Raw genomic sequence first — 24132 nt, forward strand, 5'->3', positions numbered from 1 at the left:
TGAAAATTAATTAAAGGATTAATTAACTAATCAACATTTGATAAAAATTTGCGAACAAATGAAATTTGCAAACGAGTACTCAAACTAGTTTAAACAAAGGTTAGAGTTAAACTTAGGTTTATGCAACACTAGATTTGATCGAATAAATTTAACGTTGCAATAATTACTTAACGATTAAATAAAGGCGCGCAGACACCAGATCAAACAAATTACACTCACGCACAATTTTCAATTACTATCGTCACATGGTGTTAAATAAACCTTAAATAATATTTAACTAGTGTTTACATCGTTCTTCGTTACATTTATTCTAATTTTCTGACAAATATTAGGCATTTATTATTACATGGCATTTCTACTGTACTCCGTAAAACTAAATTGTTATTCTTTGCTAAATCTTCTAGATAAGATATGTCTCTTACTCCCCAATCAGCATTTTGTGATTTTAAACTCAAGTCAAATAATACATTCGATTCTGGCGTCAACAAACCGTTAACAGAGTACGGCCCGTAAGTTATAAGTTTGCCATTTGACTTTAATAGGGTAGAAGCTACAGCAAACAAAGATTCTGAGCACTTTAACGGAGCTATATGAACCATGTTAATGCATAGTATAAGATCAAATTTGTTTTCGTTTAAACTTGACAAATCGCAGGTATTTAAATCAATAAGCAATGGCTTAAAGATATTGTCAAGCTGGCTTTCAGCAATATACTCAGAGATACTTTTTAAACACCGCAAGTCATACTCCGATGGTTGCCAAGTCCATTTCGGGAAATTTTTAGCAAAATAAACGACGTGTTGTCCAGATCCAGAGCTTATCTCCAAAGCTTCGCCTTTGTCTAATAGAGAAAGAAACAATTAAAAAACAAAAAATCAAATAGTAATAAATATTAATAAACATCTAAAATGACAATAATAATTACAAAATTAAATTTTATATAACAAAGAGCATTTAGAAGATGAAAATAGAAAAATGTTTGTTATATTGTTTGCAAACCAAATTTTGACAAAACCAACTTCGCTGTTAAGAGGGATGTGGGCCGCGTAGAAAGACATTTACATGCACAAAAATATTGCGTAATTAAAAACCGCGATAAATGAAAATGACTTTTCACCTGTTATTAATCTTTATCGTCTTACTGTTTACTTTAAAACCTAATCTAATACGTCAGGTCTAGTAGGGGGTAAGTTAAGCAGCTTTGAAAAAATAAAATAAAAATAAACTACCGATCACAAAGACTTAGTTTTGCGGTAGAATTATAAATAAGAATAAAATAAGAATTAGTTTTGCGGTACATGTCATTAAAAGTGTATAAAATAAAAAGTTTATAAATTATAGACACGCTTACTGTTAACGATAGTTTTATTGATGATTTATCCAAGTTTCATGTTTACATGATATGAATTACTTTTTCATATATTTGTTGATTTCACGGCTTGCCCAAGACAGTTGCTCAACTTATCCCGTTGGGGCAGATAGAGCAGCTTGGCAAACTTTAGGCAAAATCTACTCAAACAAATCAAAATTTACTTTTTTGTTAATTAATTTTTAAGAGCTTAAATTATCTTTTCAATAGTGAAAAAAATACGTAAATCCAACGTTCATTAGATTAAGTAAAAAAATACGTAAATCCAACGTTCATTAGATTAAGTAAAAAAATACGTAAATCCAACGTTCATTAGATTAAGTAAAAAAATACGTAAATCCAACGTTCATTAGATTAAGTAAAAAAATACGTAAATCCAAAGTTCATTAGATTAAGTAAAAAAATACGTAAATCCAACGTTCATTAGATTAAGTAAAAAAATACGTAAATCCAACGTTCATTAGATTAAGTAAAAAAATACGTAAATCCAACGTTCATTAGATTAAGTAAAAAAATACGTAAATCCAACGTTCATTAGATTAAGTAAAAAAATACGTAAATCCAACGTTCATTAGATTAAGTAAAAAAATACGTAAATCCAACGTTCATTAGATTAAGTAAAAAAATACGTAAATCCAACGTTCATTAGATTAAGTAAAAAAATACGTAAATCCAACGTTCATTAGATTAAGTAAAAAGTGCTCAACTAGCCCCACTCTACTATAAAAAATTTATAAATTATTTATTACAAAATATATAATGCAAAACACCTAAACGTAGAAATAGGGATGGATCCAGACCATCAAGTAAGAGTGTGTGGCGATTTTTAGGTTTTTTTGATTCGTTGGATCCAGACCAAGGGGGCGATTTTAAGGTTTAATGATTTGTGAGCAGACAAGCTCACAAATCATAAAACATTTTTTTCTTCTTTTTATACTGTCTAAATCTATGTAACTAATTGACTATTGTATTTAAGCAACATATTGTGTTAAATATATAAACTTATGAAGAAAAAAAATTTAATAATAAAGGCAGAGGAGGAGGGTAGTGGGGGTAGTGGAGAACAATCGCTCACATTGACCCCCTCTTTTTTTTTCTATTGATCTGCCCTTGGTTAGGCCTTTACAAGTTAAGAATAGAAGGTAAAAAAAATATTCATTACAAGGTATTGAAATATTACCAGTTGTTGAGAAGTCACACAAACATCATCAGAAGCACCTGAGAACAAATGCAGTCAATCGAATCAATAGATCTATTACAGATGGATTTTTTAAAGCTTTAATGATTGAATAGCACATAATATAGATTAAAAAAAAAAGTGATATGGAGACTCCATAGTTGTTATGGAGACTCCATAGTTGTTATGGAGACTCCATAGTTGCTTGATTTTGTAACCAATAAAAGTGAAGAGTAAAGACTATTAGTTATTTGATATTTTGATGTAGAGTTTCTATAGTTCGTTGGTTTTGTAATAATTAATAGTTTAGAGTAAAGACTCTTCAACATTCCGAGATGATGGAGAGTAGAGACTTGATATTTTATAAGTATTTATTTGAGATATTTTTTATTTTCAGATATAGTTTTACCTTTTTAATGATCTAAGTGTTGTATAAAAAATATGCATTAAGAACTGAAAAACATAAACTGTTAAATGAAGATGAACACACCTATGTATTGTTAAATAAAGATAAAGAAGCCATCACACATTAACTGTTAAATGAAGACGAACAGGTGCTCACCAATAAACTCCTCAATGAGGATAAACAGGTGCTCACCCATTAACTGTTAAACAAGAAGCCTAATGAAGATTGTATAAAAATTTCTAAAAACTCTGTTTAGAAAGATCAGGAATAAAATTATTACTTTTAATCATTTGAGAAACATTTACTGATCTGGGAAGCTTTGTTATCAGCAACAATTGTGTAGCTATTTTATAAAATTATGTATATAATTATTTAATCATATAATTATTATTTTGTTTTTAGAACTGTTTATATGCACATGTAGTGGTACTATATGCACTTAATAAATTTATACTTGCAGATATCAAGAAAGAATACAATCTGCTGCAGCTTCTGCTAATGTTCATTCAGAGTTTATATAGATTATAAATGAAAGATTTTTCTGACTTAACTTAAAGACATATTTACCTAACTTTTCCTTGAAAACCAATCTTTTCCCCCTGAGTTATTCAAAAAAACTACCCTTTTCCCCCTGACTCGTTAAATTTATATAGTAATAATTTTAACTAGTTTCCAGGAAGAAAAAAAACTCAGATTGACATTGAGACTCACATATACAATAAAAGAGCATATATGACTAATCATATATGTTTTTTAATTAAAGGCTTTTATTTGTTTATACTTCACAACAACTAATTAAAAAAAGTCTTTTTTTTTATGACAAAGTATTTTCACATTACAAAAAAAACGTTTCACATACAAAAGTACTCAATAATAAGTTTTTATATTATTTTTTTTCTATATTATAAAGATATTTAGACCGCCTTTTCCAAAGTTTTAATTTCAATATATTTTTCTTCCTCTTTTATGATATTAATAAATTCAATATCAAAATTGCTACAAGAATCTAGTTAGAAGTTTTTTTCTTTACTACATCACTGATTTCTTTGGTTAAAATTGATGATTTTTTTTTTTGGTTAAAAACTGACGATTGCGTTCATTTTTCTTAGCATTCTTTTCCTTTTAATCAAAGTCTAACTGATATCTTTGATGTACACCTTTTACAAACTTTATAAACTTGATTGCTAGTTGGTTTGTTTAAGGTATCAGGTTGTTCACTTGCATATGGTCTACTATTATCTTTGTTGATATTATCAATCTTTTTTCATAAATGTAATGTTGCCACGCAACAATGTAATGTTGCCAAGCAAAAATGTAATGTTGCCACGCAACAATGTAATGTTGCCACACAACATTGTAATGAACTTTTTGAGTGATTTTCTCCAATATAACAATTACCATATTTGCTTCTTTTTAAACTATTTTACATTTGCAGACTTTATCTTTGAGTAATAAATTAAGTTCTTCTTCAGTTACTCTGCAACTGAAGAAGAACTTAATTTATTTTGAACATTTTATTTTGCAACTGCAAAATTAAAAGTTAGTTTCTTGCTCAGAAAAGGCAACATTTGAACAACTGGTTTTATATTTTCTAAGATATGGTTGCAAAAGGTTGCAAAAGGTTTGTGATATAGCAGAAAAATAAAAACTTTACTACAAGTAGATTCAAACTTTTTTTTTACAGTCAAATAACTCTTAAATGACTGTCTTTTAAAACTCGGTTCTGCCAAAAATTAACTATCTTTATTACATTTCGCCAGATCTCCTTAAGTCATGGCCCTATTCATCCTCAACCCATCTAAAATTATGTAAACTCTATGAAGACAAAATAAAAAATCCTTAAAAAGTTGATAAGATAATCTTTCATGACAGCCTTTAGCTATCAACTTGTGGTTTCCATAGCTGCTTAAAGAGCTACATGAATGACATGAAGGTTACAACTGTAAATGTTTACTAGTTTACTTAAACCAGCTTTTTCTCTTTCTATTCTTTGTTTTTCCCTGAGAACTATCTAGTTCACATTAGGACCATCCATAGATAGTTGTACTGATATATATAAATTCAAACCAGATAAATTATCATTTATTCTCTTAAGGAAGTTTGTTGCAGCGGCATGTCTAAAAAACATGGAATCCCAATATCGAACTTTGTTACTAAAATCATATCAAAATCTCACTAATAAATTCATCTAAGATTGTTTAACAACTTTTTTCAAACTTTTATCATAGCAAAAAGCCAACAATTCTGATACACAGATTTGCACTTTCAAAAGTTCTCTGAAGAAAGGTGCAACTCTATAGTTAAAAATGTATTTTAATTTATCATGACAAAGTTCCATCGTAGATGCAATCATGCCATCTGGAAACATTGCATGAAATGTAATAACACTATTATTAACATTATCACTGTCTCCACAAACATGCTTAAGTATCCATCAAATCTCTGCATTAAGTTTACCTCCATTGTGATAAATGAAATTGTTGTTTGAGATTGTGTAACAAGAGATTAATTGACAAGAAGGTAAGGTTACAGATTATTTGACAAAAAGGTAAGGTTGCAGATTAATTGACAGTAAAGTTAAGTTAGAGATTATTTGACAAGAAGGTAAGGTTACAGATTAATTGACATGAAGGATAGGTTACAGATTAATTGACAAGAAGGTTAAGTTACAGATTAATTGACAAGAAGGTTAGGTTACAGATTAATTGACAAGAAAGTTAGGTTACAGATTAATTGACAAGAAGGTTAGGTTACAGATTAATTGACAAGTTATTTTGAATTAATCTCAAACCAAATTTGAAAGATTAAATAACAAAATTTCTTGTACTAACATTTTTCAACTTCAAGTTTTATAAATAACAAAAAGAGTTATTTTGAATTTTTTTTAGTTTTAATTGCATATTTTAATAAAAATATATAAAGTTTATTTTTTGAAGGTTTTTTTTTACTAACTTTTTTTTATAAGTGTGATTTTAACATATTTTTATTCTAAAATTCCAATTTTTTTTTAATATTTGAGATAATAGAAATTAAAAATAATAGAATATCTCATTTTGTTTAACAACTTTAAAATACTATTTATCACACATACACTACACATTCCAGTACTAACCTTTCAGAGTAAAAAGTCAAAGTAAAAAAAGGGTTTATTTTAATATACACACAACCATCAATCATAAAAAATCATAACGTAATGTTATTAAGAGCATTGCAAATTATAGCTAACAACTTTTATCATCTCTCACCATATAGACTAAACATAATAGAGAGTTTGGCATAAACTTTCTTTGACTGTTTGAAGGTTGTTTTAAGGATGACAGTGTCAACATTTGTTTTTTGGTTGACAGTGTTGACATTTATTTTATGGTTTATTGATTCAGAAGGTTAGCTCTTTGTGGAATGCATTTTGTATTATTTTTCATAAACTTTTTAAATTTTGTCAATATTAAAAAAATACATTAAATAAAGATTGAAACACCTAATACCATAAAGTGCATAACAGAAGTTAAAAAAATAACTGCAAATAACTCTATAAAAAAAAAAGGTTTAAAAATTTTATTGTATTTACATAAAAGTAAATCTACAGTAAAACCTTAAACTCTCAAAATAAGAATAAAGAAACAACAAAAATGGAGTTATCCAGATCCCCACATAATTTATGATTTGTACAAACACCAAGTCAGCAGTCTATTTATAAATGGAAACATTTGCAATGTTGAACATACAAGCAAAACAAACCTTTATGAAGGTTTTTATTGTTTTTTTAATTATCTTTTTGACACCTTCATCAGGTCCGTTTAGTTACTTTACTGGACAAGTTTTACCAGGTGATTTACCAAACATACTTTCATCTAATAACACCTTTGTATGTGTGGTTGCGCACTGTTGACGAAAATATAATTTGAAAAAATACTGACTTCATTACTACGCTATATCTCATTAGAGTTAGAAGTCAAGTGAACTGAGTAAGAATTGCTTTATAGTCGAAATAGAAGTCTTTTTCAGGCGTGATGATGCTTGCTGCTCTTCGAGGGAAAAAATTCAACACAGTTTTTTTTGTTAGTTGCGTTTCCTTGCTTAAAGCTTTTTTCCAATACAGTGTACTGAGTACTTTCTATACTTTGAGTCAAGATCTTAATCAAATTTAAAAGTGAATAATGTACTAAAAACTATAAAACACAAAAAACCATCATCATCACCACGTTCTCTAAACCTACCATTCACTAATATTTGTGGTTTTCGAAGTAACTTTTCTTCTGTTAAGTCTTATCTCTTGCAAAGTTCACCAGACCTACTTGATCTTTGTGAGACTAATTTGAATTCAGCTGTCTCATCTTGTGATCTTAGTGTTGATAGCTACCTTCCTTTAATTCGTAAAGACTACAATAGCCACATGCTTGGTCTGGCCATTTACATTCGTAAGAATTCATCCATTTGTCGAAAAACTAGGTTTGAATCCACAGACTATTCTTTTATGTGCTTTCGTTTAGCACCACTTCACTCTATTGCCTTTCTCTTTGTTCTATATCGCTCTCCTTTATCTCAAGACAGCACTCTTTTTGATGTTATTTTTGATCATATTGACCAAGCACTCTCTCTTCATCCATTAGCAAATATTGTTGTTGTCAATGACTTTAATGTTCATCACACTGAATGGCTTGGCTCTAGTGTCATTGACTCTGCAGACATTAAAGCCCACAACTTTTGCCTTTCTCAATCCCTAACTCAAATAGTCAACTTTTCAACTCGCTTTCCAGACAACCTGAATCATTTACCTTCTCTACTCGACTTATGTCATGTTTCTGATCCTAGTCAGTGCTCAGTTTCTCCACATTCACCCTTAGGTGCTTCTGATCACGGCTTGACCTCTCTAAAACTATTATCTCATTCTACTTCATCATCTGAATCCCCCTATCATTGTATTTCTTACAGCTACTTTAAAGCTGACTGGGACTCTTTCCGTGATTTTCTTCATGATAGCCCTTGAGTAGAAATCTTTCCTCTTCCTGTTGACAAATGTGCTTCTTACATAACTTCGTGGATTCAGGCTGGCATGGAATTTTTTATTCCCTCTCGACGATTCCAGATCAAGCCTGACTCTTCTCCATGGTTTTCCTCACATTGTGCTGCTGCGATTGCCATTCGAAACCATTACTTCCATATCTATCAGCAAAACAATTCTCCAGAAAACAGACAACTGTTTATTACTGCTAGAAACCATTTTAAAAAGGTTTTATCTAACGCCGAAGCCTGCTTTTCTCAGATTATGAGATCTCGCATTTCATCACAAAAATTAGGGTCTCGTGACTTCTGGAGAATCTTTAACAGTATCAATAATAAGGGCAAATCTGTTATTTCACCTCTCTTGTATGGTTCAGACTTTGTCACCTCACCTAAAGACAAAGCTGAATTATTTGCTACGAACTTTTTATCAATATCGTCTCTTGATTCCGCTAGTTGCATTCTACCTGATATAGCCATCAAACAGGTTGATCCATTGCTTGACATTTGTATCACTTCAGCTTCTGTATCTAAAGTGATTTCCTGTATCTAAAGTGATTTCCTGCTCTTGACATTTCTAAAGCTTTTGATAAAGTTTGGCATACTGGTCTTCTCCATAAGCTTTCTTCTTACGGTGTATCTGGAAACATCTTTAAGATTATCAAATCCTTCCTTTCCAATCGTAGAATAAAAGTTGTCCTCAATGGACAGCACTCTTCTTCTTATTCTGCAACTTCAGGGGTTCCTCAAGGTTCAATCCATGGCCTTATACTCTTTTTTATTTATATTAACGATCTTTCAGATATTCTCACATATAAGGTGGCATTGTTCGCTGATGATACTACCATTTATTCTTGTCATGATAAGAAGCAAACATTCACTGATTGCTTGGAGGGGGCATTTGAGCTTGAAAAGGATCTCACTTCTGCTACAGCATAAGGCTCACAGTGACTGGTGAACTTCAATACAGATAAAACTCAATTTTTTTCAGCCAATCGTTATCACAATAACTCAGATCTTCCTATATTTATGAACAGTAATGTACTCAATGAGACATCTACCCTTCATTTTCTAGGATTAACTCTTACTTCAAAATTAGCATCTGCTTAGGTTACATCTCTTTATCGAGCTCAACACTTTCTTAATCTGGATCCTATTCTTTATCTCTATAAATCTCAAATCCCTCCTTGTATGGAGTACTGTTGCCATATCTGGGGCGGATCTTCAAATGACGCCCTTTCTCTTTTAGACAAGGTACAAAAATGCATTGTAAACATAGTTGGACCTGCTCTTACAGCCGACCTCTAACTATTATTACATCGTCGTAATGTTGCTTCTCTTTCTCTTTTTTACAAATGCTATAACTGACACTGCTCTAAAGAGCTAACGTCTCTAGTGCCATCTACTAAAGTTCATTCTCATGTTTCTCGTCATTCAATTAAGTCTCATTGTTTTTCTGTGACTGTTCCTAAGTGCTCCAAAAATTCTTTGTCTAGTTTTTTTCCTTGAACATCAGCTCTTTGGAATTTGCTTCCTTCATCTTGCTTTCCTGATTCATGTAATTTGCAATTCTTCAAGTTGTCTGTCAATCGTTATCTTGCTCTTCAATCTTCATCTTTTCTCATCCAGTAACTCTAATTAGCGGTTGCTTGCAGCCTTATTGGAAGCGAAGATGTTTAAAAAAAAAAAATTTATTTGCTTGTAAAGAGCTTCTATTAATTTATTACCAAATGACTCTTGGTTTTAAAATTAAAAACTTTAAAAATTATTTTAACTACCTTAAGTTAGTCAATTTTTAAGTTCTTGAATTATGCTGCACAGGATTTTTTTAATTGCAAATTGAAGATTACAATATAAAGAACTTTGACAGGGTTGTGTTGTTCAGTGTGCTTTAATATGTGTGCCATATTATTTGGCACACAACAAAAGTTAAAGCAGAAAAAACAACACAAACTATATCTAAAACAGAACATACATGAATTTAAATATTTAATTCATGTTAGTTGTTCTCAACTATAAAAGCAAAATAAATTTTTTTGGGGCAATACTGCTTCTCAGGATTGATTTATTCAATAAACCTGAGAACCCTGGGATTCAATTATTTATCAGTTTTATTTGCTTTAATTAAAGAAGAAACTAAATTATAACATTAATTTACCATTTAACTGTTCTTTCAAGACTTCAAGAATGGGATGTTTATTGCAATCCGTAGCCTCATAAAAAAGTTTATTTTGATTCATCTAAATGTTTTAAAAAAATAGCAAAATTTTTATAATATAAAAAAGTTTTAAAGGAGCATTAAAAGCTAAAAACACTAAAGAATTTAAAGACATTTAAAGACGTTAAGAGCTAGAACATGTCACCATTTACTGGACTACACAATAAATCTACTGATAATATATGGCGTTTTAAAGCAGATTATGTTAAAAACATTCAAAACTTAACAAATAAAAATTCTTTAAAGTATATAACATAGAAGACATCAAAAATAAAATTTAACAATGGTAAATAAAAAAGCAAATGGTAAGTAAAAATAAATACAAAAAAGGTATGTTATTTTATTAAAATAAATTATTACAAAATTTATTTTAGTTTTATTAAAATAAATAAGTTGTTCACCTAAAGTTTTTATTTTATTTTATTGTTTTAGAAAATTCAAAATAATTTGAATAATATTGTAACAAAAAAAATTTAGTTTACTTCCCAAATTGTTAATAGTTTATCATAGAAACTACAACTCGCAATCACTGCTGACAGGTCTTTTAAAACCAATTTTGAACAATCACAATAATCTAATAACCAATCAATCCCATATGCTAAAGAAGAATGTCTATTGTATGAATGTATTACAGTAGAGCTATTTAACTCATCCGTATATTGAACTATTTTAAAGCCATTATGCATGCATGCTGTTAATAAAATGTTATCATAATTTGGGTGCCATTTTATCCTCCAAACGCCACCACCAAGATTTGTTTTAACTATGGGTGTTTTTATGTAACGATTATCCCACACAGTACAATGTTCATCATAACTTCCGACAGCAAAAATATTTTCCTTAAACTTATGAGACTGCAAACTGCAAACACCCATTGTAAACTCTTTATTTGTAATTAAAGCTTTGTGAAACCCAGCTCGAGAATCCCATAACTTCAGCATACAGTCATCTGCACCACTGTAGAACAAGTTTGAATTGAAATTATCAAAGGCAACAATCCAAGCTTCAAGGCTATGAGCTTTCCATTTATTTAACAAAACAGGATTTGATGATCCAAAATACTTAACTAGCGCCAGTTCTCCATTTGAAAGACTAAACACAGATGTATCAGGATTAGATGTTTTACACCAATCTGTAGACAGACATAAAGAATCAGAATCAATCTGAAGGGAAGATTGAAGAGTCAATTTTTTATTTTTTAACAAGTAAAAAAGTGCATTTCCAGAAGAGTCAGCCACACTCAAAACATTTTCTCTATAAAACCATTTCATGTCTAAAACAGCATTTGTAGACACTTCATTACAAGTAATAACATCAATTTTATCTTGTTGCTTATCAAGCTCATAGAGTTTTATTGTACCTATTCTTTTGCTTTCATTTTCAACAAGCTGATATGTTCCACAAACAAACATATTTGAAGTTAGTGATTCAATACAATCAGCAGTTTCATCAAGAACTTCATGATATAATAATTTTATTTGGTCCATATTTTGAAGTTTTATGTATATATGTAAAAGATAGGCATATATGTAAAAGATGCACAATTGTTAATATATATGCTTTCTACAAAAATAAATTAAAAAAAAAACTGAGGGTATTTAAAAAAAAAATCAATTATAGCAAAAAAAATAACAATCTTGCATGGAAGTTAAAAAGTTTTTCCATAAAATGCCGCTTCAAATCACTAAAAAGCAAGACCAGATTAAAATCAAAAACTATCAAATTATCTTTTTTTTTTAATAAAAAGATTGCCTAAACCAAAACCAAGAGTCAATGCATATACTAATATTTATATTAGTACACTGTGTTAATATCTATATCAGTTGATTCATGCACACTTTGTATAAAAATAAAAAATATAGACAACAATAACAAACAACAAAATGAAAATAAAAACTTTTATAATTAAAAAAAAAAAACAAATTTGTTATTTTACCAGATATTAAAAAAAAAAAAAATGTTTCACCAAATCTTTCTCTCTACATATACAAAAGAGAGTATATTTTATTATGACCTAATTGTGAAGTTTATGATTATGCAAAACCAGATACAAACAAAAAGGACAAATTTTGAATTTTACACTATCTTTAAAAGTATATATTTTTAATAACTTTTATATAATAACACTAATTAAAGTTTAAATATTCCTTACTTAAAACTTTTAAGCTTTTAATATAAAATTGCTTCTTTTTGTGTGTGTTATTGTGTTTGTATTCTTTGTGTGTGTTATTAAGTGACTTATTGAATGACTTTGTTGAAGAATTTCCAACAATTCTAACGTATTATGAAAATTGCTTTAGCAGCTTTCTTACCACCCTCTTTGAACTCGCCCAGGATATGATAAGATTTTTGACAATAAGTTTATCAAAAACATAAAACTAAAACATTTTGGTAAAATATGTTGTGAAATTAAAACCTTCAAATTGTTTTAAAATTTTTTGACAATCACCAATGCATAATATGACATAAAACTGTTGTTACTATAGTTACTGTATTTTAAAATACAGTAAACAAAAGACTAAACCTGACCTTTTTAACAACTGGGTCCTTAGCCCTAACTAAATGATAATATAATAGATGTAATATTTACAACTGTGACCTTTGATACCGAAAATCTATACAGACTGATTTAGGTCAACAGAGGACAAATATATTTTGCTAACTTTAAAATATGGAACTTAATACATATGGTTATCAAACAAAGAAGAAAGAAAAGAACTTTAATGAAAACAAAAAAAAATTGTTTTCATTTTAAATCACCTGTAAGTACTGCCTATGCAAACTCTGAATTGATATATGTAATGAAATCCCTACAGATGTTTAATTGAGTACAGATAGTAGTCTTCCAAGTGGTATTATCACACTATAAATACTCACTCCTAATCTGCAAAAAAGATTAGAGTCAGGCGAGCATCTGGTTGTAAAAAAAAGCTAGACTTCCATAATAAAATTGCATTAAGGAAACCTACCCAAACTAAACAAATGTGAAACCTTAACAATAATTGTAAAAAAATTATATAAAAACTTACATAAAAAAAGCTTTACATGAAACAATAATTTTAGAAAATAAGAAACTACAATCAGGGATACTTAATATTTTAAATAACTTAATACTTCTAGTTGTGATAAGCAATAAATACTGCATAATTTGATAGAATAAAAACACTTTCTAAATTACAATCATTAAAAAATTGTTATACAACAATATTTTACTTGGACTGATTTTCTTCTTCAATAATACTTCCTATAACATCAACCACATAATCTGGAGGACTTAGCTGGCCGTAAGATATTGGCAAATTTTGTGTGAAAGATATATAACTAGAGTTATTATTATTTGGAGTTGTCTGAATGAAATCATTCATTTTGCCAGCTTTTATTCGCTCCTCTCTCTTTCTATCCATATAAGGTTTGCTTAATAAAAACACACTTGCACCAGTTATAACCATAGCCATCCAAGCACCTGCAACTCTTATTGTCCATTTCAATCTTTGTTGATGAGTAGGGGTCAATTGAGCAAACTCTTCAGCAAATGTTTTACTCTCCTTATTACCAGTCATATCTAATAACATTTAAAACAACTAAATACATTTATTCAAGTTAAAAGTAATTTAAAATAAACAAAATCTAATTTATGAAATGTTCAAAACTTTCATTAAAGAACTTGTTTATAAAACTGTGTGAAAGGTCTTATTTTTTTATTATCTTTTTTTTTCTTCCAGAAAGTGATTGATTCTCTGTAATAGGATTTTTATATGCATTTTCAAATTTAAGTTAAAGTGTATTTATATAATATGCAAATGATCATTGACAATGGCCTACAACCTTACACTTGAAAAAAAAGAGATTTCTTATTATGAAGGGAAAAGAATCATTACACAAAAAAGAAAACAAAATCCTTTTCAGTAAAAAGGTAAAAAATAAGCTTCAGACTATGGATACCAGGTTGACATTCAGACTATAGAGGAAGTAAATAACAATGGCTAAAATTTGACCAGGTTTAAAAAAAATAAAACAATGGCTGAGGCTGGGAATGCACAAGTATGAACACATGCAGTAAAATCTTCATTTTTGATTGAAACTAATGTTATATTTTACATGTGTTTGTATATAAATATGTAATATATACAAACATACAATGTTTATAATAAAGAAAATCACCTAACATGACTTTTTGCATTCATAAAATTGAAATACATTGTTTACAAGCATGTTTATATGTGCTTCACATAATGTCTTCAAGAGCGATCTTTATTATTGACAGTGACAGCACTTGTAAATACTTTGAATTATAGTTTACTTCACAAGATAAATATAAATTTCAAGTTAACTTATGCAGGCCTTGTTATGAAATTTTATTGCATAACGAAAAAGCTTAACACTAATAAATGTAACTTAAACACAGCTTTGATATTTACAGCGTTAATAGTTAAATTGCATCATTAGCATATTTTAAAGTACTGAGTTGCGATTAAATTTTATTTTAAACGGGTTAAAAATCATATAAACTAATATAACAAAAATCTAAGTTCGGTATTTGAAAAAGATTATTTCCTCATAATTTATTTCTTAAAACAATCTTATTCTAAACATAATCATTTGTTTCTTCATAAATAAATTACATCAAAAAAACTTTACACAATATTGAATTAATGAGTTGACATTAACACTTTACTTTTTTTTTTTTTTAACTTTACTTTTTTTTATAAATTTAACTATTTAAAAAAAAAAGAAAATTAGGCAGCAAAAATTAGCAGTCCTGTGTTACATACTTGCTCAACCTTCAGTATTTTAATACAACTATTTATATTCCTACTTAATAAAAACCGTGGTGTGCTTTAAAAAGACCCGACACATACTAAACTAAACAACTACACACAAGATGTTTACTTGTAACACCATTATTTTTTCAAAGTCGTTGTTGTCTCAGTCTGCTGTGCAAACAAAAAAGATTCATGTAAAAACATAGTCTATATTATATATATTTTTTCAATTTCAATTTTTTTTTTTTTTGGAAAGAAGGGGAGGGTAAATGACTTTTGACATAATTTTATAGGGGGTCTCTGGAAGTTTGATGAGTTGTTGACAAGGTAAAGGGGAGGTAAAAATCGCCAAAAAATTGTTGACATAATTAAAGGACAGCACTTAAGTAACTTAGTAAGTATAAAGAATTTTTTCTTATTATTTCAAGGTCACTCAACAAGACAGTAAATGTGTATAATGTAATTTTGAAATTATTTCCAAATAAAACTTTTATAATATTGTAATTCTTCAATATAAAGTCGAAATTAAAATTTTAAGTAGGATTAAAACAGTAAAACATTGAAATCATGTATGAATACATATTATTCACAAGTCTAATTTTAGTTTGCCTTAAGCAGTACTTTCTTGCACTCTAGGAACTTGCAACTATGATCATGCACTATTTAAATACACTACTTAAATTACTTTAAGTAATAAATAATTTAAATAAGGCAGTAGTGGTCTAGTAGTGCTCGCTTCATAAGGGAGAAGTTCCAAGTTCCATCTGCACCACCACCCTGGTAGTACAGTGCTCAACTTGTTTCTCCACGCAGCAGCCTTGTTTTTCAAGGTTCTTGTTTCAAATTAAAGAGTTGAGATAAGTTGTAACTAGGGATGGCAATCCCGGGATCCCGAAATCCCGGGATTACAGACAAATTCATGATCCCGAAATCCCGGGATTAGTCTCTAAAATTTCCCGGGATTTCGGGATTGTAATAAACAATAAATAAAAACAAAAATTGATTAAACTTAATTTATTTATTTAAAATGTCTAAATTTTCACTATAAAATTTGTTGAGCTGCTTATTCTCCATGCAATGTTTTCCTTTTATTTTTTAAATTCTTAACGTTGGCGTGATTGTCACAAGTTCTTTAACATTAAAAGTTATCAAATACGGAAGGTATATTAAATAAACTTTAATTATTAATTCGAAGTATAATTGTTTTCACATAAGTTCATTTTGAATTATGAATAAAGATAATTAGTCAATAAATAGCTTAAAATATGACTTTTTTTTTTCAATAGATAGAAATTAGCCTAATATCATGACTAACTACGCTGAATTCAACAGCACAAATCTCATATGGAAACATTTTTTAAAAGGAGCAGATGAAACAGCCATATGCAAAGTAATTACATGCAAAAAAATATTAAAAATTGCTGGTGGTTCAACAAAAGGTCTTCATACCCATTTACTTTCCATGCATAAAATTAAATTAACATTAAATTAAATTAACGCAGGAATCAAGTTTATCCACGACACCTTCAACTTCAAAAGAATTATTAAAACCGAAAAATAAAAAACCGAAAATCACAAGTTATTTTTCAACAACATCGAAAAAAGATAAATGCCTACCTGAAGTATTTGCCCGTATGGCAGCAAAAGATGGTATATCATTTAATACAATTTGCAACTCTTCTGATATACGAGCTGGGTTAGTTGCACGAGGCTTTAAAAACGTCCCAAAATCACGAAACACTATTCGAAAAATGGTGTTAGACTACTATGAACAGGTTAAAAAACTAGTTATAAAGGAAATAATTGATCAAATATCAAGAGGCTTCAAGTTTTCCTTAATGCTTGATGAGCGGACTTCTTTTGGAAACTGCAGATACATGAATGTGAACGTACACGAGTTGAAAAGTTATTGGAATTTAGGTTTGATTCGCATTTTAGGATCTATGCCAGCAGAAAAGTGCGTTTCACTTCTAAACGAAAGACAATTTTAAAATAAAACTTGAGGACGATATCATTGGTATTACCACGGATGGTGCAAGCGTCATGAAGAAACTTGGAAAAATTATAGAAAGTGATCAACAACTATGCTTTGCCCACGCTCTACAGCTGGCAGTAATATCAGTTCTTTATAAAAATGACCCCAATTACTTGGAAATCGATGAAATTTTAGATGATGAGCACACTACCTTTGCAAGTTTAGAGAACCACAGTGATGAAGAAAAAGATAATGATTGTATTAATGACTATGCTTCTGAAGAGGAAGATTGTATTCAAGATTCAAATAATTCATTTTTGTTTAATGAAACCTCTGAGGTTACTATTAAACACCAAGTTTTTGGACCTGTTATAACAAAGGTCAGGAAAATTGTAAAAATCTTTAAAAGGTCCCCAACCAAAAATGAAAATTATTTACAAAAGTACGTAAAAATTGAGTTTGGAAAGGTCATCCATTTGATTATGGATTGTAAAACCCGATGGAGCAGCTTATTGCTTATGCTTGAAAGAATTGACAAATTGAAATATTGTGTTAAAAAGGCATTTCTAGATTTAGAATTGGATTCCAAAATTGACGATTCAATTAAGATGGACGAAAATGAATATAAAATTGTATCTGATTTAGTAGCACTTTTGACTCCTGTTAAAGCCACTGTGGAAGCACTTTGTCGACGAGACGCAACTTTAATTACAGCTGACATTGCATTAGAGTTTATGTTGACCAAAATAAAACAACAAAAATCTGAAATCGGGAATAAACTGTATGCTGCTTTGAGTCACCGAATTAAAGAGAGGAGAACACTATTAAGTAGCTTAGTTTATTATCTTCATAATGGCCAGGTCACATCAACGAAAATCACAGATGTTTTTGTACCAAATACAAGTAATCAAAATAAAAAGATTATAGTAAGCATGATAAAGCGTTTTCATCCCGCAGATATAGCATCAGCAGCAGACAGCAGTTGTGATGTTCAGCTAAACCAGGTTTTAAGAAGCGACGAAGGTGATAAGAAAGTCAAAACAATTAGTGAACAATTAAACGAAGTTATGAAAAAAGGATTGATAGCTATACGAACAACACCTATAAGGGTAGAAAGTATAACTTCTAAGATTTAAAAAGAAATGTTTTTATTTGAAAGTGGTGGCACAAGAGGTGATCACCTTCAAAAGTGTATAACTATATTCTATCTATACGACCAACAAGTGTAGAGTCTGAACGAGCATTCTCAGCCGCTGGGTTTTTATGCTCTAAAAATCGAACACGATTAAACGATGAAATGATGGACGCTTTGAGTTTTTTAAGGTGGAGCTTTCAAAACGAATTATAACTCTTATATATTAATGTATACTTATATTATTTTTAAACATTGTTATTTTGTGTTATCGTTTAAAGGTGTTATTTATAGTTTAAATTACTTTACTTCATCAGTTAAATTAATCATATAATAGTGTTTGATAATTAAAAGTTCTTCGCAGGCTTTATCTTCTATGATTGTAAGTTTTTCATTCAATCCCGGGATTTCCGGGATTTCCCGGGGACAAATTTGTAATCTCGAAATCCCGGGATTGAGAATTTCCGGGATTTTTGCCATCCCTAGTTGTAACCACAATAAAAGTAGCCTCCTCAAAATTATAAAGCCAAAAGTTCTTCACTAATATACCACAGATGACCAGCAGATTTACTACGGATTGCTTTGGAAATAGAAGGACTTTTTTTCTGATAGCGAACTAAAATTTTCAACAAATTTAGGTAATTATTAGGTGCAGTTGCAGCAAGAAGAGCTGTGAATCATGCTTTGATGTAGGCACATGCAACAAAATTGAAAATTGAATGCAATCCTAGTTTCTAACATTTAATTAATTCAAACTGTCCTCTAAATATTCAGTTCTTGAAAGAGTACGATGCTTTTACCATCCACCTAAAATAGTGCATGGCACAAACTTAACTACACCTGCAGGTGTACCACCAATAAAAATAATACACAATTCCAGAAATTTATAATAGTAACATCGTCTCTGTCATTTTGTGTGGATCTAGCAACTTGTTCATTGTCAATTACAGTTTTGCTATTTGATTGACCTACAAATTCCAAGAATTATTGAAAATATTTAAAGATAGCAAGATAGCATCAGGACCAAAGGTGCCAACTTACATGCTTTCATTAAAAACACTAGTCATACTTATTTTAATCATGTAAAAAAACCCTATTTTAGTAATTTTTGGTTGCTATAAATACCTAAATTGCTTAGCAAACATGTATTTTATTAACCATAATAACTATATAAACTTGACAAAAGTAACAAAAGATTTTTTATTTGGTTGATAGTGACACATGAAATGCCTGGCAATGGTTCATTTTGCATAGTTACTAGCTTAAGTTTCTTGAAACATCAAAGTTATAAACAAAACTAATATTAATGTGGCATTCTGTTTGAAAAATTTTGTATGCATATAGAAAATTAAACACATACCTAATTATTAATTTTAGGTGTTTTTATGCAGTTCTGGGGGTCTATCTTATATTCCATGAAACTGCTTCATAATCCATATAAAAAAGAACCTGAAGCTTAAACCTTTTTGCATAAATAATAATATAAAAGTTTTGATTTTCAATTATTTTCCAAACCAAAACTCATATATTCTGATAATTGTAAAACAGCTTTAACTTCTTTTTCTTTACTATCTTAGCGCAAACTACAACCTAATGCAAGCAATAGTTCTGAAGATGAAAATTATGCAACCAATAGCACCAACCTTCTTTTTTTTGTTTTACTACTTGAAGTATCAAAATTGATCTGGGGATTGTCAGATACTACAGATGGATAAGAGCAGAGTTATCTTTATCAATGTAGGCATTTAGTAGAATATTCTTATAATCAATTACAAATTGAACCGATGCCGGTTTATTTTGTAGCCATTGTAATAAATTTTAGAGCTTTTTTTAGAGCAAATTTTAGAGCTTTTGTCAAAGATGTTTTTTCAAAAGATGTTTTATGAAGTTATTATTTTATTACTATTAAAAGTTATTATTTGAAGTTCAAGTTCATGTTACAAATGCATCAAAAATATTATGTTCAAGAAGTTCATGCCATTTACAACTGCATCAAAAATATTATGATTAGCTAACTTCAAGTTAAGTTCATGCAATTTACAACTGCATCAAAAATATTATGATTACCTAACTTCAAGTTTTCTTGTATTGTATATAAATAAATATCAATATTTTTCATGATTTAACTATATTCAAATATGAATTACATTTACAAAATTTTATAAATAGGTATTTTAATATGTATTAATGCTAAAACAAATTTATTACATGACCATTTAGAATACATGTAATGTTTTTTTGCGCCACATAAAATCGGATACATCATTTCAGGGGTGGCAGAACCATTTTTGGTGTTAGAAACAACTAACTTCCAGATATGGAGCAAACTCTAAATATTTATAATATCAAATAACAATGATTTGCAAAAAATTATGATTGGAGCCTGGAAACAAAAAAGCCCCTAAATTTTACCCCCTAGCTCTAAACATGGGAGCAACAATTTTATAAACTTTTTTTTTACTATTTTTATTTAAATTTATATTCATCGAAAAATTTCAAATTTTATGCAATTATCTCTTATTGGTCAGTTTTTATGACCCTGCAAAGTTTACAGCCTCCTCAAATTGAGGGAATTAAAACTTTATATGGTCATAATTTTTGAAAAAAAAAATCATTTAACTTGTAAAAATCTTTATTAGAGATGCAGACAAATAACTATAAGTTATTTTTTTCAAATTCCTAATAAAACAATAAAAATAAAATGAACATTCTCTCTAAATTCCAGTAATTTGAATTTGAAGGAATTATTTGAAAGAGTGGAAAAACCAACGTACCCTTTAAATTCAAAATAAAAAATCTCATTTATTTGAATTGTAAACAAAACAATGATAATAAAAACAGAAAAACTAATGTTTTATTAAAAATAAACAAAATGATTAAAATAAAATTAACAAAACTTTTGTTCATTTTTCAAGGAAACACCAACCTTTAAAAAAAGTTGGTGAACTCAGCGTTACTATAAAGATACATAACTAGTATGTATATGCTTTAGATAAGCATATGCTTACTAGTTTTATACATATGCTTACCATAAAACATAGGAACGAGGTTGGCAATTTTTGCCAACATTAAATACTTTTAGGCTGGCATTGTCGAATGCCAACCCTTATTCTGAGGGCTGTATATGAAATAGCCTGCTGCTGGATCTCCAGTAATTACATCAACTGTTTAATAGATAGAAAATGCAAGGGAGTGCTGCTACATGAACTAAGGGTTCAAGCTGAAGCAGCAATTTCTATTCTTCATTCTTTTTTTCTTTTTTTTGAAAAAACAAAATGGAACAAAGTAAGCAAAAAAGTGAGCAATTGCTGATCTATATTTGCTATAGTATATTTTGATGCTAAATATACTATATATATATATATATATATATATATATATATATATATATATATATATATATATATATATATATATATATATATATATATATATATATATATATATATATAAATATATATATATATATAAATATATATATATATACATATATATATATATATACATATATATATATATTTATTTATATATATATATATATATAAATATATATATTATAACTATTTATATATATATATATATATATATATATATATATATATAAATATATGTATATATACATATATATATATATATATATATATATATATATATATATATATATATATATATATATATATATATATATATATAAATAGTTTAATAAACAACAAATACCAGATTTCTAGAAGTCAGCAAATATAACCTTGATTTTTATTAAATGTAACACAAACAATGCTTCTAAAAAATCTAATGCCTCTTAAAAATTTAAAGTTTTTAAATGCTTTAGAAAAAAAATTGGTTAATTAAATGGAGTCAAGATGGTTTTATGAAAAATAAACGCTACACAACTTATCTATTGGCAACTCTTGATATTATAACAGATGTTCTAGTAAATGGCTAGAATAGGTAAAAATAGCAAATTCATGTACCATTTTTGATAAAGTGACACATTCGTGCCTTATTACTAAACTTTAATAATATGGCGTAGTAAGAAATCACAATGGATGGATAGAAAACATTTGACCAAGTTCTCTGACGCAAACATAAAAGTTTAGATTTTATATAGAATTATATACAGGTAATGAAAGTATTTAATCGTTAACTATATTGGACTAAATAAAAACTGCATAAAAGCAAATATTATTTGGCTTTAAATAATTCAAGTCAATAAAAAAATGATTTTTTATTTATGCAAAAACTTATATAATGCTCATGTGACAATAAAAAAAAAACTTACTCTTTTAGCATTGCCTAATGACTGTTTTTATTACAGGCGTGAAAGCGCCTGCCGTGTTTCCTACGTTGCCGCGACTGAAATTGATTTAAAATATTTTCAAAAATACTTTGAAAAGTAATATGTGGAGATTTTTTTCACATATTTAAAAAATATCTTTAAAATCTTTTGAAAAATATCTTTCAATTATTCAGCAATACAAATTGAAAAAAATGATTTTATCTTTAATTTAATTGTAAACGAAACCTGATAACCAAGTAGAATTTCTACTTTTTAGTTGCATTAACTAATGTTTTTCCACTTTCTTTTAGTAAAATTAATTTTCTTTGTTTAAAAGTTTAAAATGACATTCGTATTTGTTGTTTTTTTTTAATTTTATTAGGAAAGTCTTTTTAAAAATACTAGTAAAAATACTATTAATGGTTGTAATAAAAAAATAAAAGGGTTTGGGCAAGAAGTGTTTGGATGAAAAGAAAGCTTTTTTATGTTTTTAACTCTCAACCTTCAGTATTTTAATGAAACTAACTGTATTCATACTTTTTAAAAACGTGTTGTGCTTTAAGAATACCCCACACATACAGAACTAAATAAGCACATGCGTTGTTTACTTGTAACGCTATTATATTTCTAAAGTTTTTGTTTGTCTGCTGTGAAAACAAATAAAGATTTATGTAAGTATATAGTCTACATTATTTAAATGTTTATACCAGGGGTTGGTAACCTGCTGCTCGCAAGCCGAATTTGGCTCATTCGATTTCAAGATGCGGAACAAATATGATTATAATAGTAAAACAAAGATATTAGTAGCTCTTCTGTCTTAAAAGATTGCCGACCTCTGATTTATACAAATTTTTAAATGCATTATTTTGTTATACTAGACTCTATTAGAAATAATTTGCTTTCACTGTGAAATTGGTCTAAAGTAAAAGCGAGAAGGATTGGCACATTCAAAATTTTTTTTTTTCAAGTTAGCAATCACTAATTGTTATAATATTAAAAATTTATATTAAAAATATAAACTTGATATGTGAAAGAGGATTTTGAAAATCTTGTTGTAAAAAATTTCAATAGTTACAATTTCTTTATCATAGTAAGAATTTCTGAAATCATCTAATATATAACGTTCGGAAAGTTTCGAAACCCACTTATTTAATTATTCCTAACGTTGAGTACAATATTTTCTTTACGTAAATCAATACTCCGCCAACTCGTTTATTAGTTAGTCTCTACGACAAAATTTTTTGAAAACATGGAAGATGGAAAACCTAATTATCTGAAAGCTTATTCAAAGAAATCCAAGTTTCAGTTAAGCAAATTATATATAAAAGGTTTTAAAATTCTCACAGTTGTCCAAAAAGGGGTCCTAACCTAATTGGAAATGACCCAAAAAATCCCTTGGAGGGGTGGTTCTATAAGTTATAGTGATCACTTTAAAACAAAAATTAAAGTCCTTTAACTACCATAAGTGTGCTGAACAAATATCAGCTGATTTAATCTTTAAAAAAGATGTCTCTTCAAGAGGTACTGTCAAACTTAGTCGAGCAAGTGGAGGTAAATCTTTAAAAGTTCTTCCAGGACATTCAGTGAAGTACAAGAAGCAACTGTTTAATGCCAAAACATTGATCCAAGTTTAAAACAATACGAATCTTTCCAATGTTGGTGTGAAAAGACTTGCATCAGGTCTAAACAACTCAATGGAAAAAAGAGCTGAGATTAAACTTGGAATTAATGGAGGTGGTTCATTTTTTAAAATTACCCTCAGCGTAATTGACACATATTCCAAGCAAAGTTATACTCAAGAATCATTATGTCTCC

At 28.7% G+C, this 24132-nt stretch overlaps 1 protein-coding gene and 1 long non-coding RNA gene across 2 annotated transcripts; both read right to left on the reverse strand.

Moving 5' to 3' along the window:
* Positions 1-209: 209 nt before the first annotated feature.
* On the reverse strand, positions 210-11734 carry LOC100199863 (diphthine methyltransferase homolog). Its single transcript, XM_065814754.1, has 3 exons — positions 10654-11734; positions 10112-10193; positions 210-841 (listed from the first exon to the last, which is right to left on the reverse strand). The coding sequence occupies exons 1-3, from the start codon at positions 11656-11658 to the stop codon at positions 306-308; spliced, it is 1623 nt and encodes a 540-aa protein (XP_065670826.1). The 5' UTR covers positions 11659-11734; the 3' UTR covers positions 210-305.
* Positions 11735-13318: 1584 nt separating this feature from the next.
* Positions 13319-22438, reverse strand: LOC136089078 (uncharacterized). The gene is made up of 2 exons (XR_010642778.1): positions 22321-22438; positions 13319-13733 (listed from the first exon to the last, which is right to left on the reverse strand). It is a non-coding gene; the product is annotated as an uncharacterized LOC136089078 (long non-coding RNA).
* Between the last annotated feature and the right edge of the window lie 1694 nt (positions 22439-24132).

This window comes from Hydra vulgaris, chromosome 12, assembly GCF_038396675.1.
Source record: "Hydra vulgaris chromosome 12, alternate assembly HydraT2T_AEP".
Classification (NCBI taxonomy): Eukaryota; Metazoa; Cnidaria; class Hydrozoa; order Anthoathecata; family Hydridae; genus Hydra; species Hydra vulgaris.

Excerpts from the sequence above, each read along its gene's own strand:
- LOC100199863 (XM_065814754.1), bottom strand. The coding sequence starts at position 11,658 with ATGGACCAAATAAAATTATTATATCATGAAGTTCTTGATGAAACTGCT. Across the intron at positions 10,194-10,653 it reads AACTATTAACAATTTGGGAA|ATGAATCAAAATAAACTTTT; the intron begins GTAAACTAAATT and ends TAAAACATTTAG. Across the intron at positions 842-10,111 it reads CTTGAAAGAACAGTTAAATG|ACAAAGGCGAAGCTTTGGAG; the intron begins GTAAATTAATGT and ends TTTCTCTATTAG.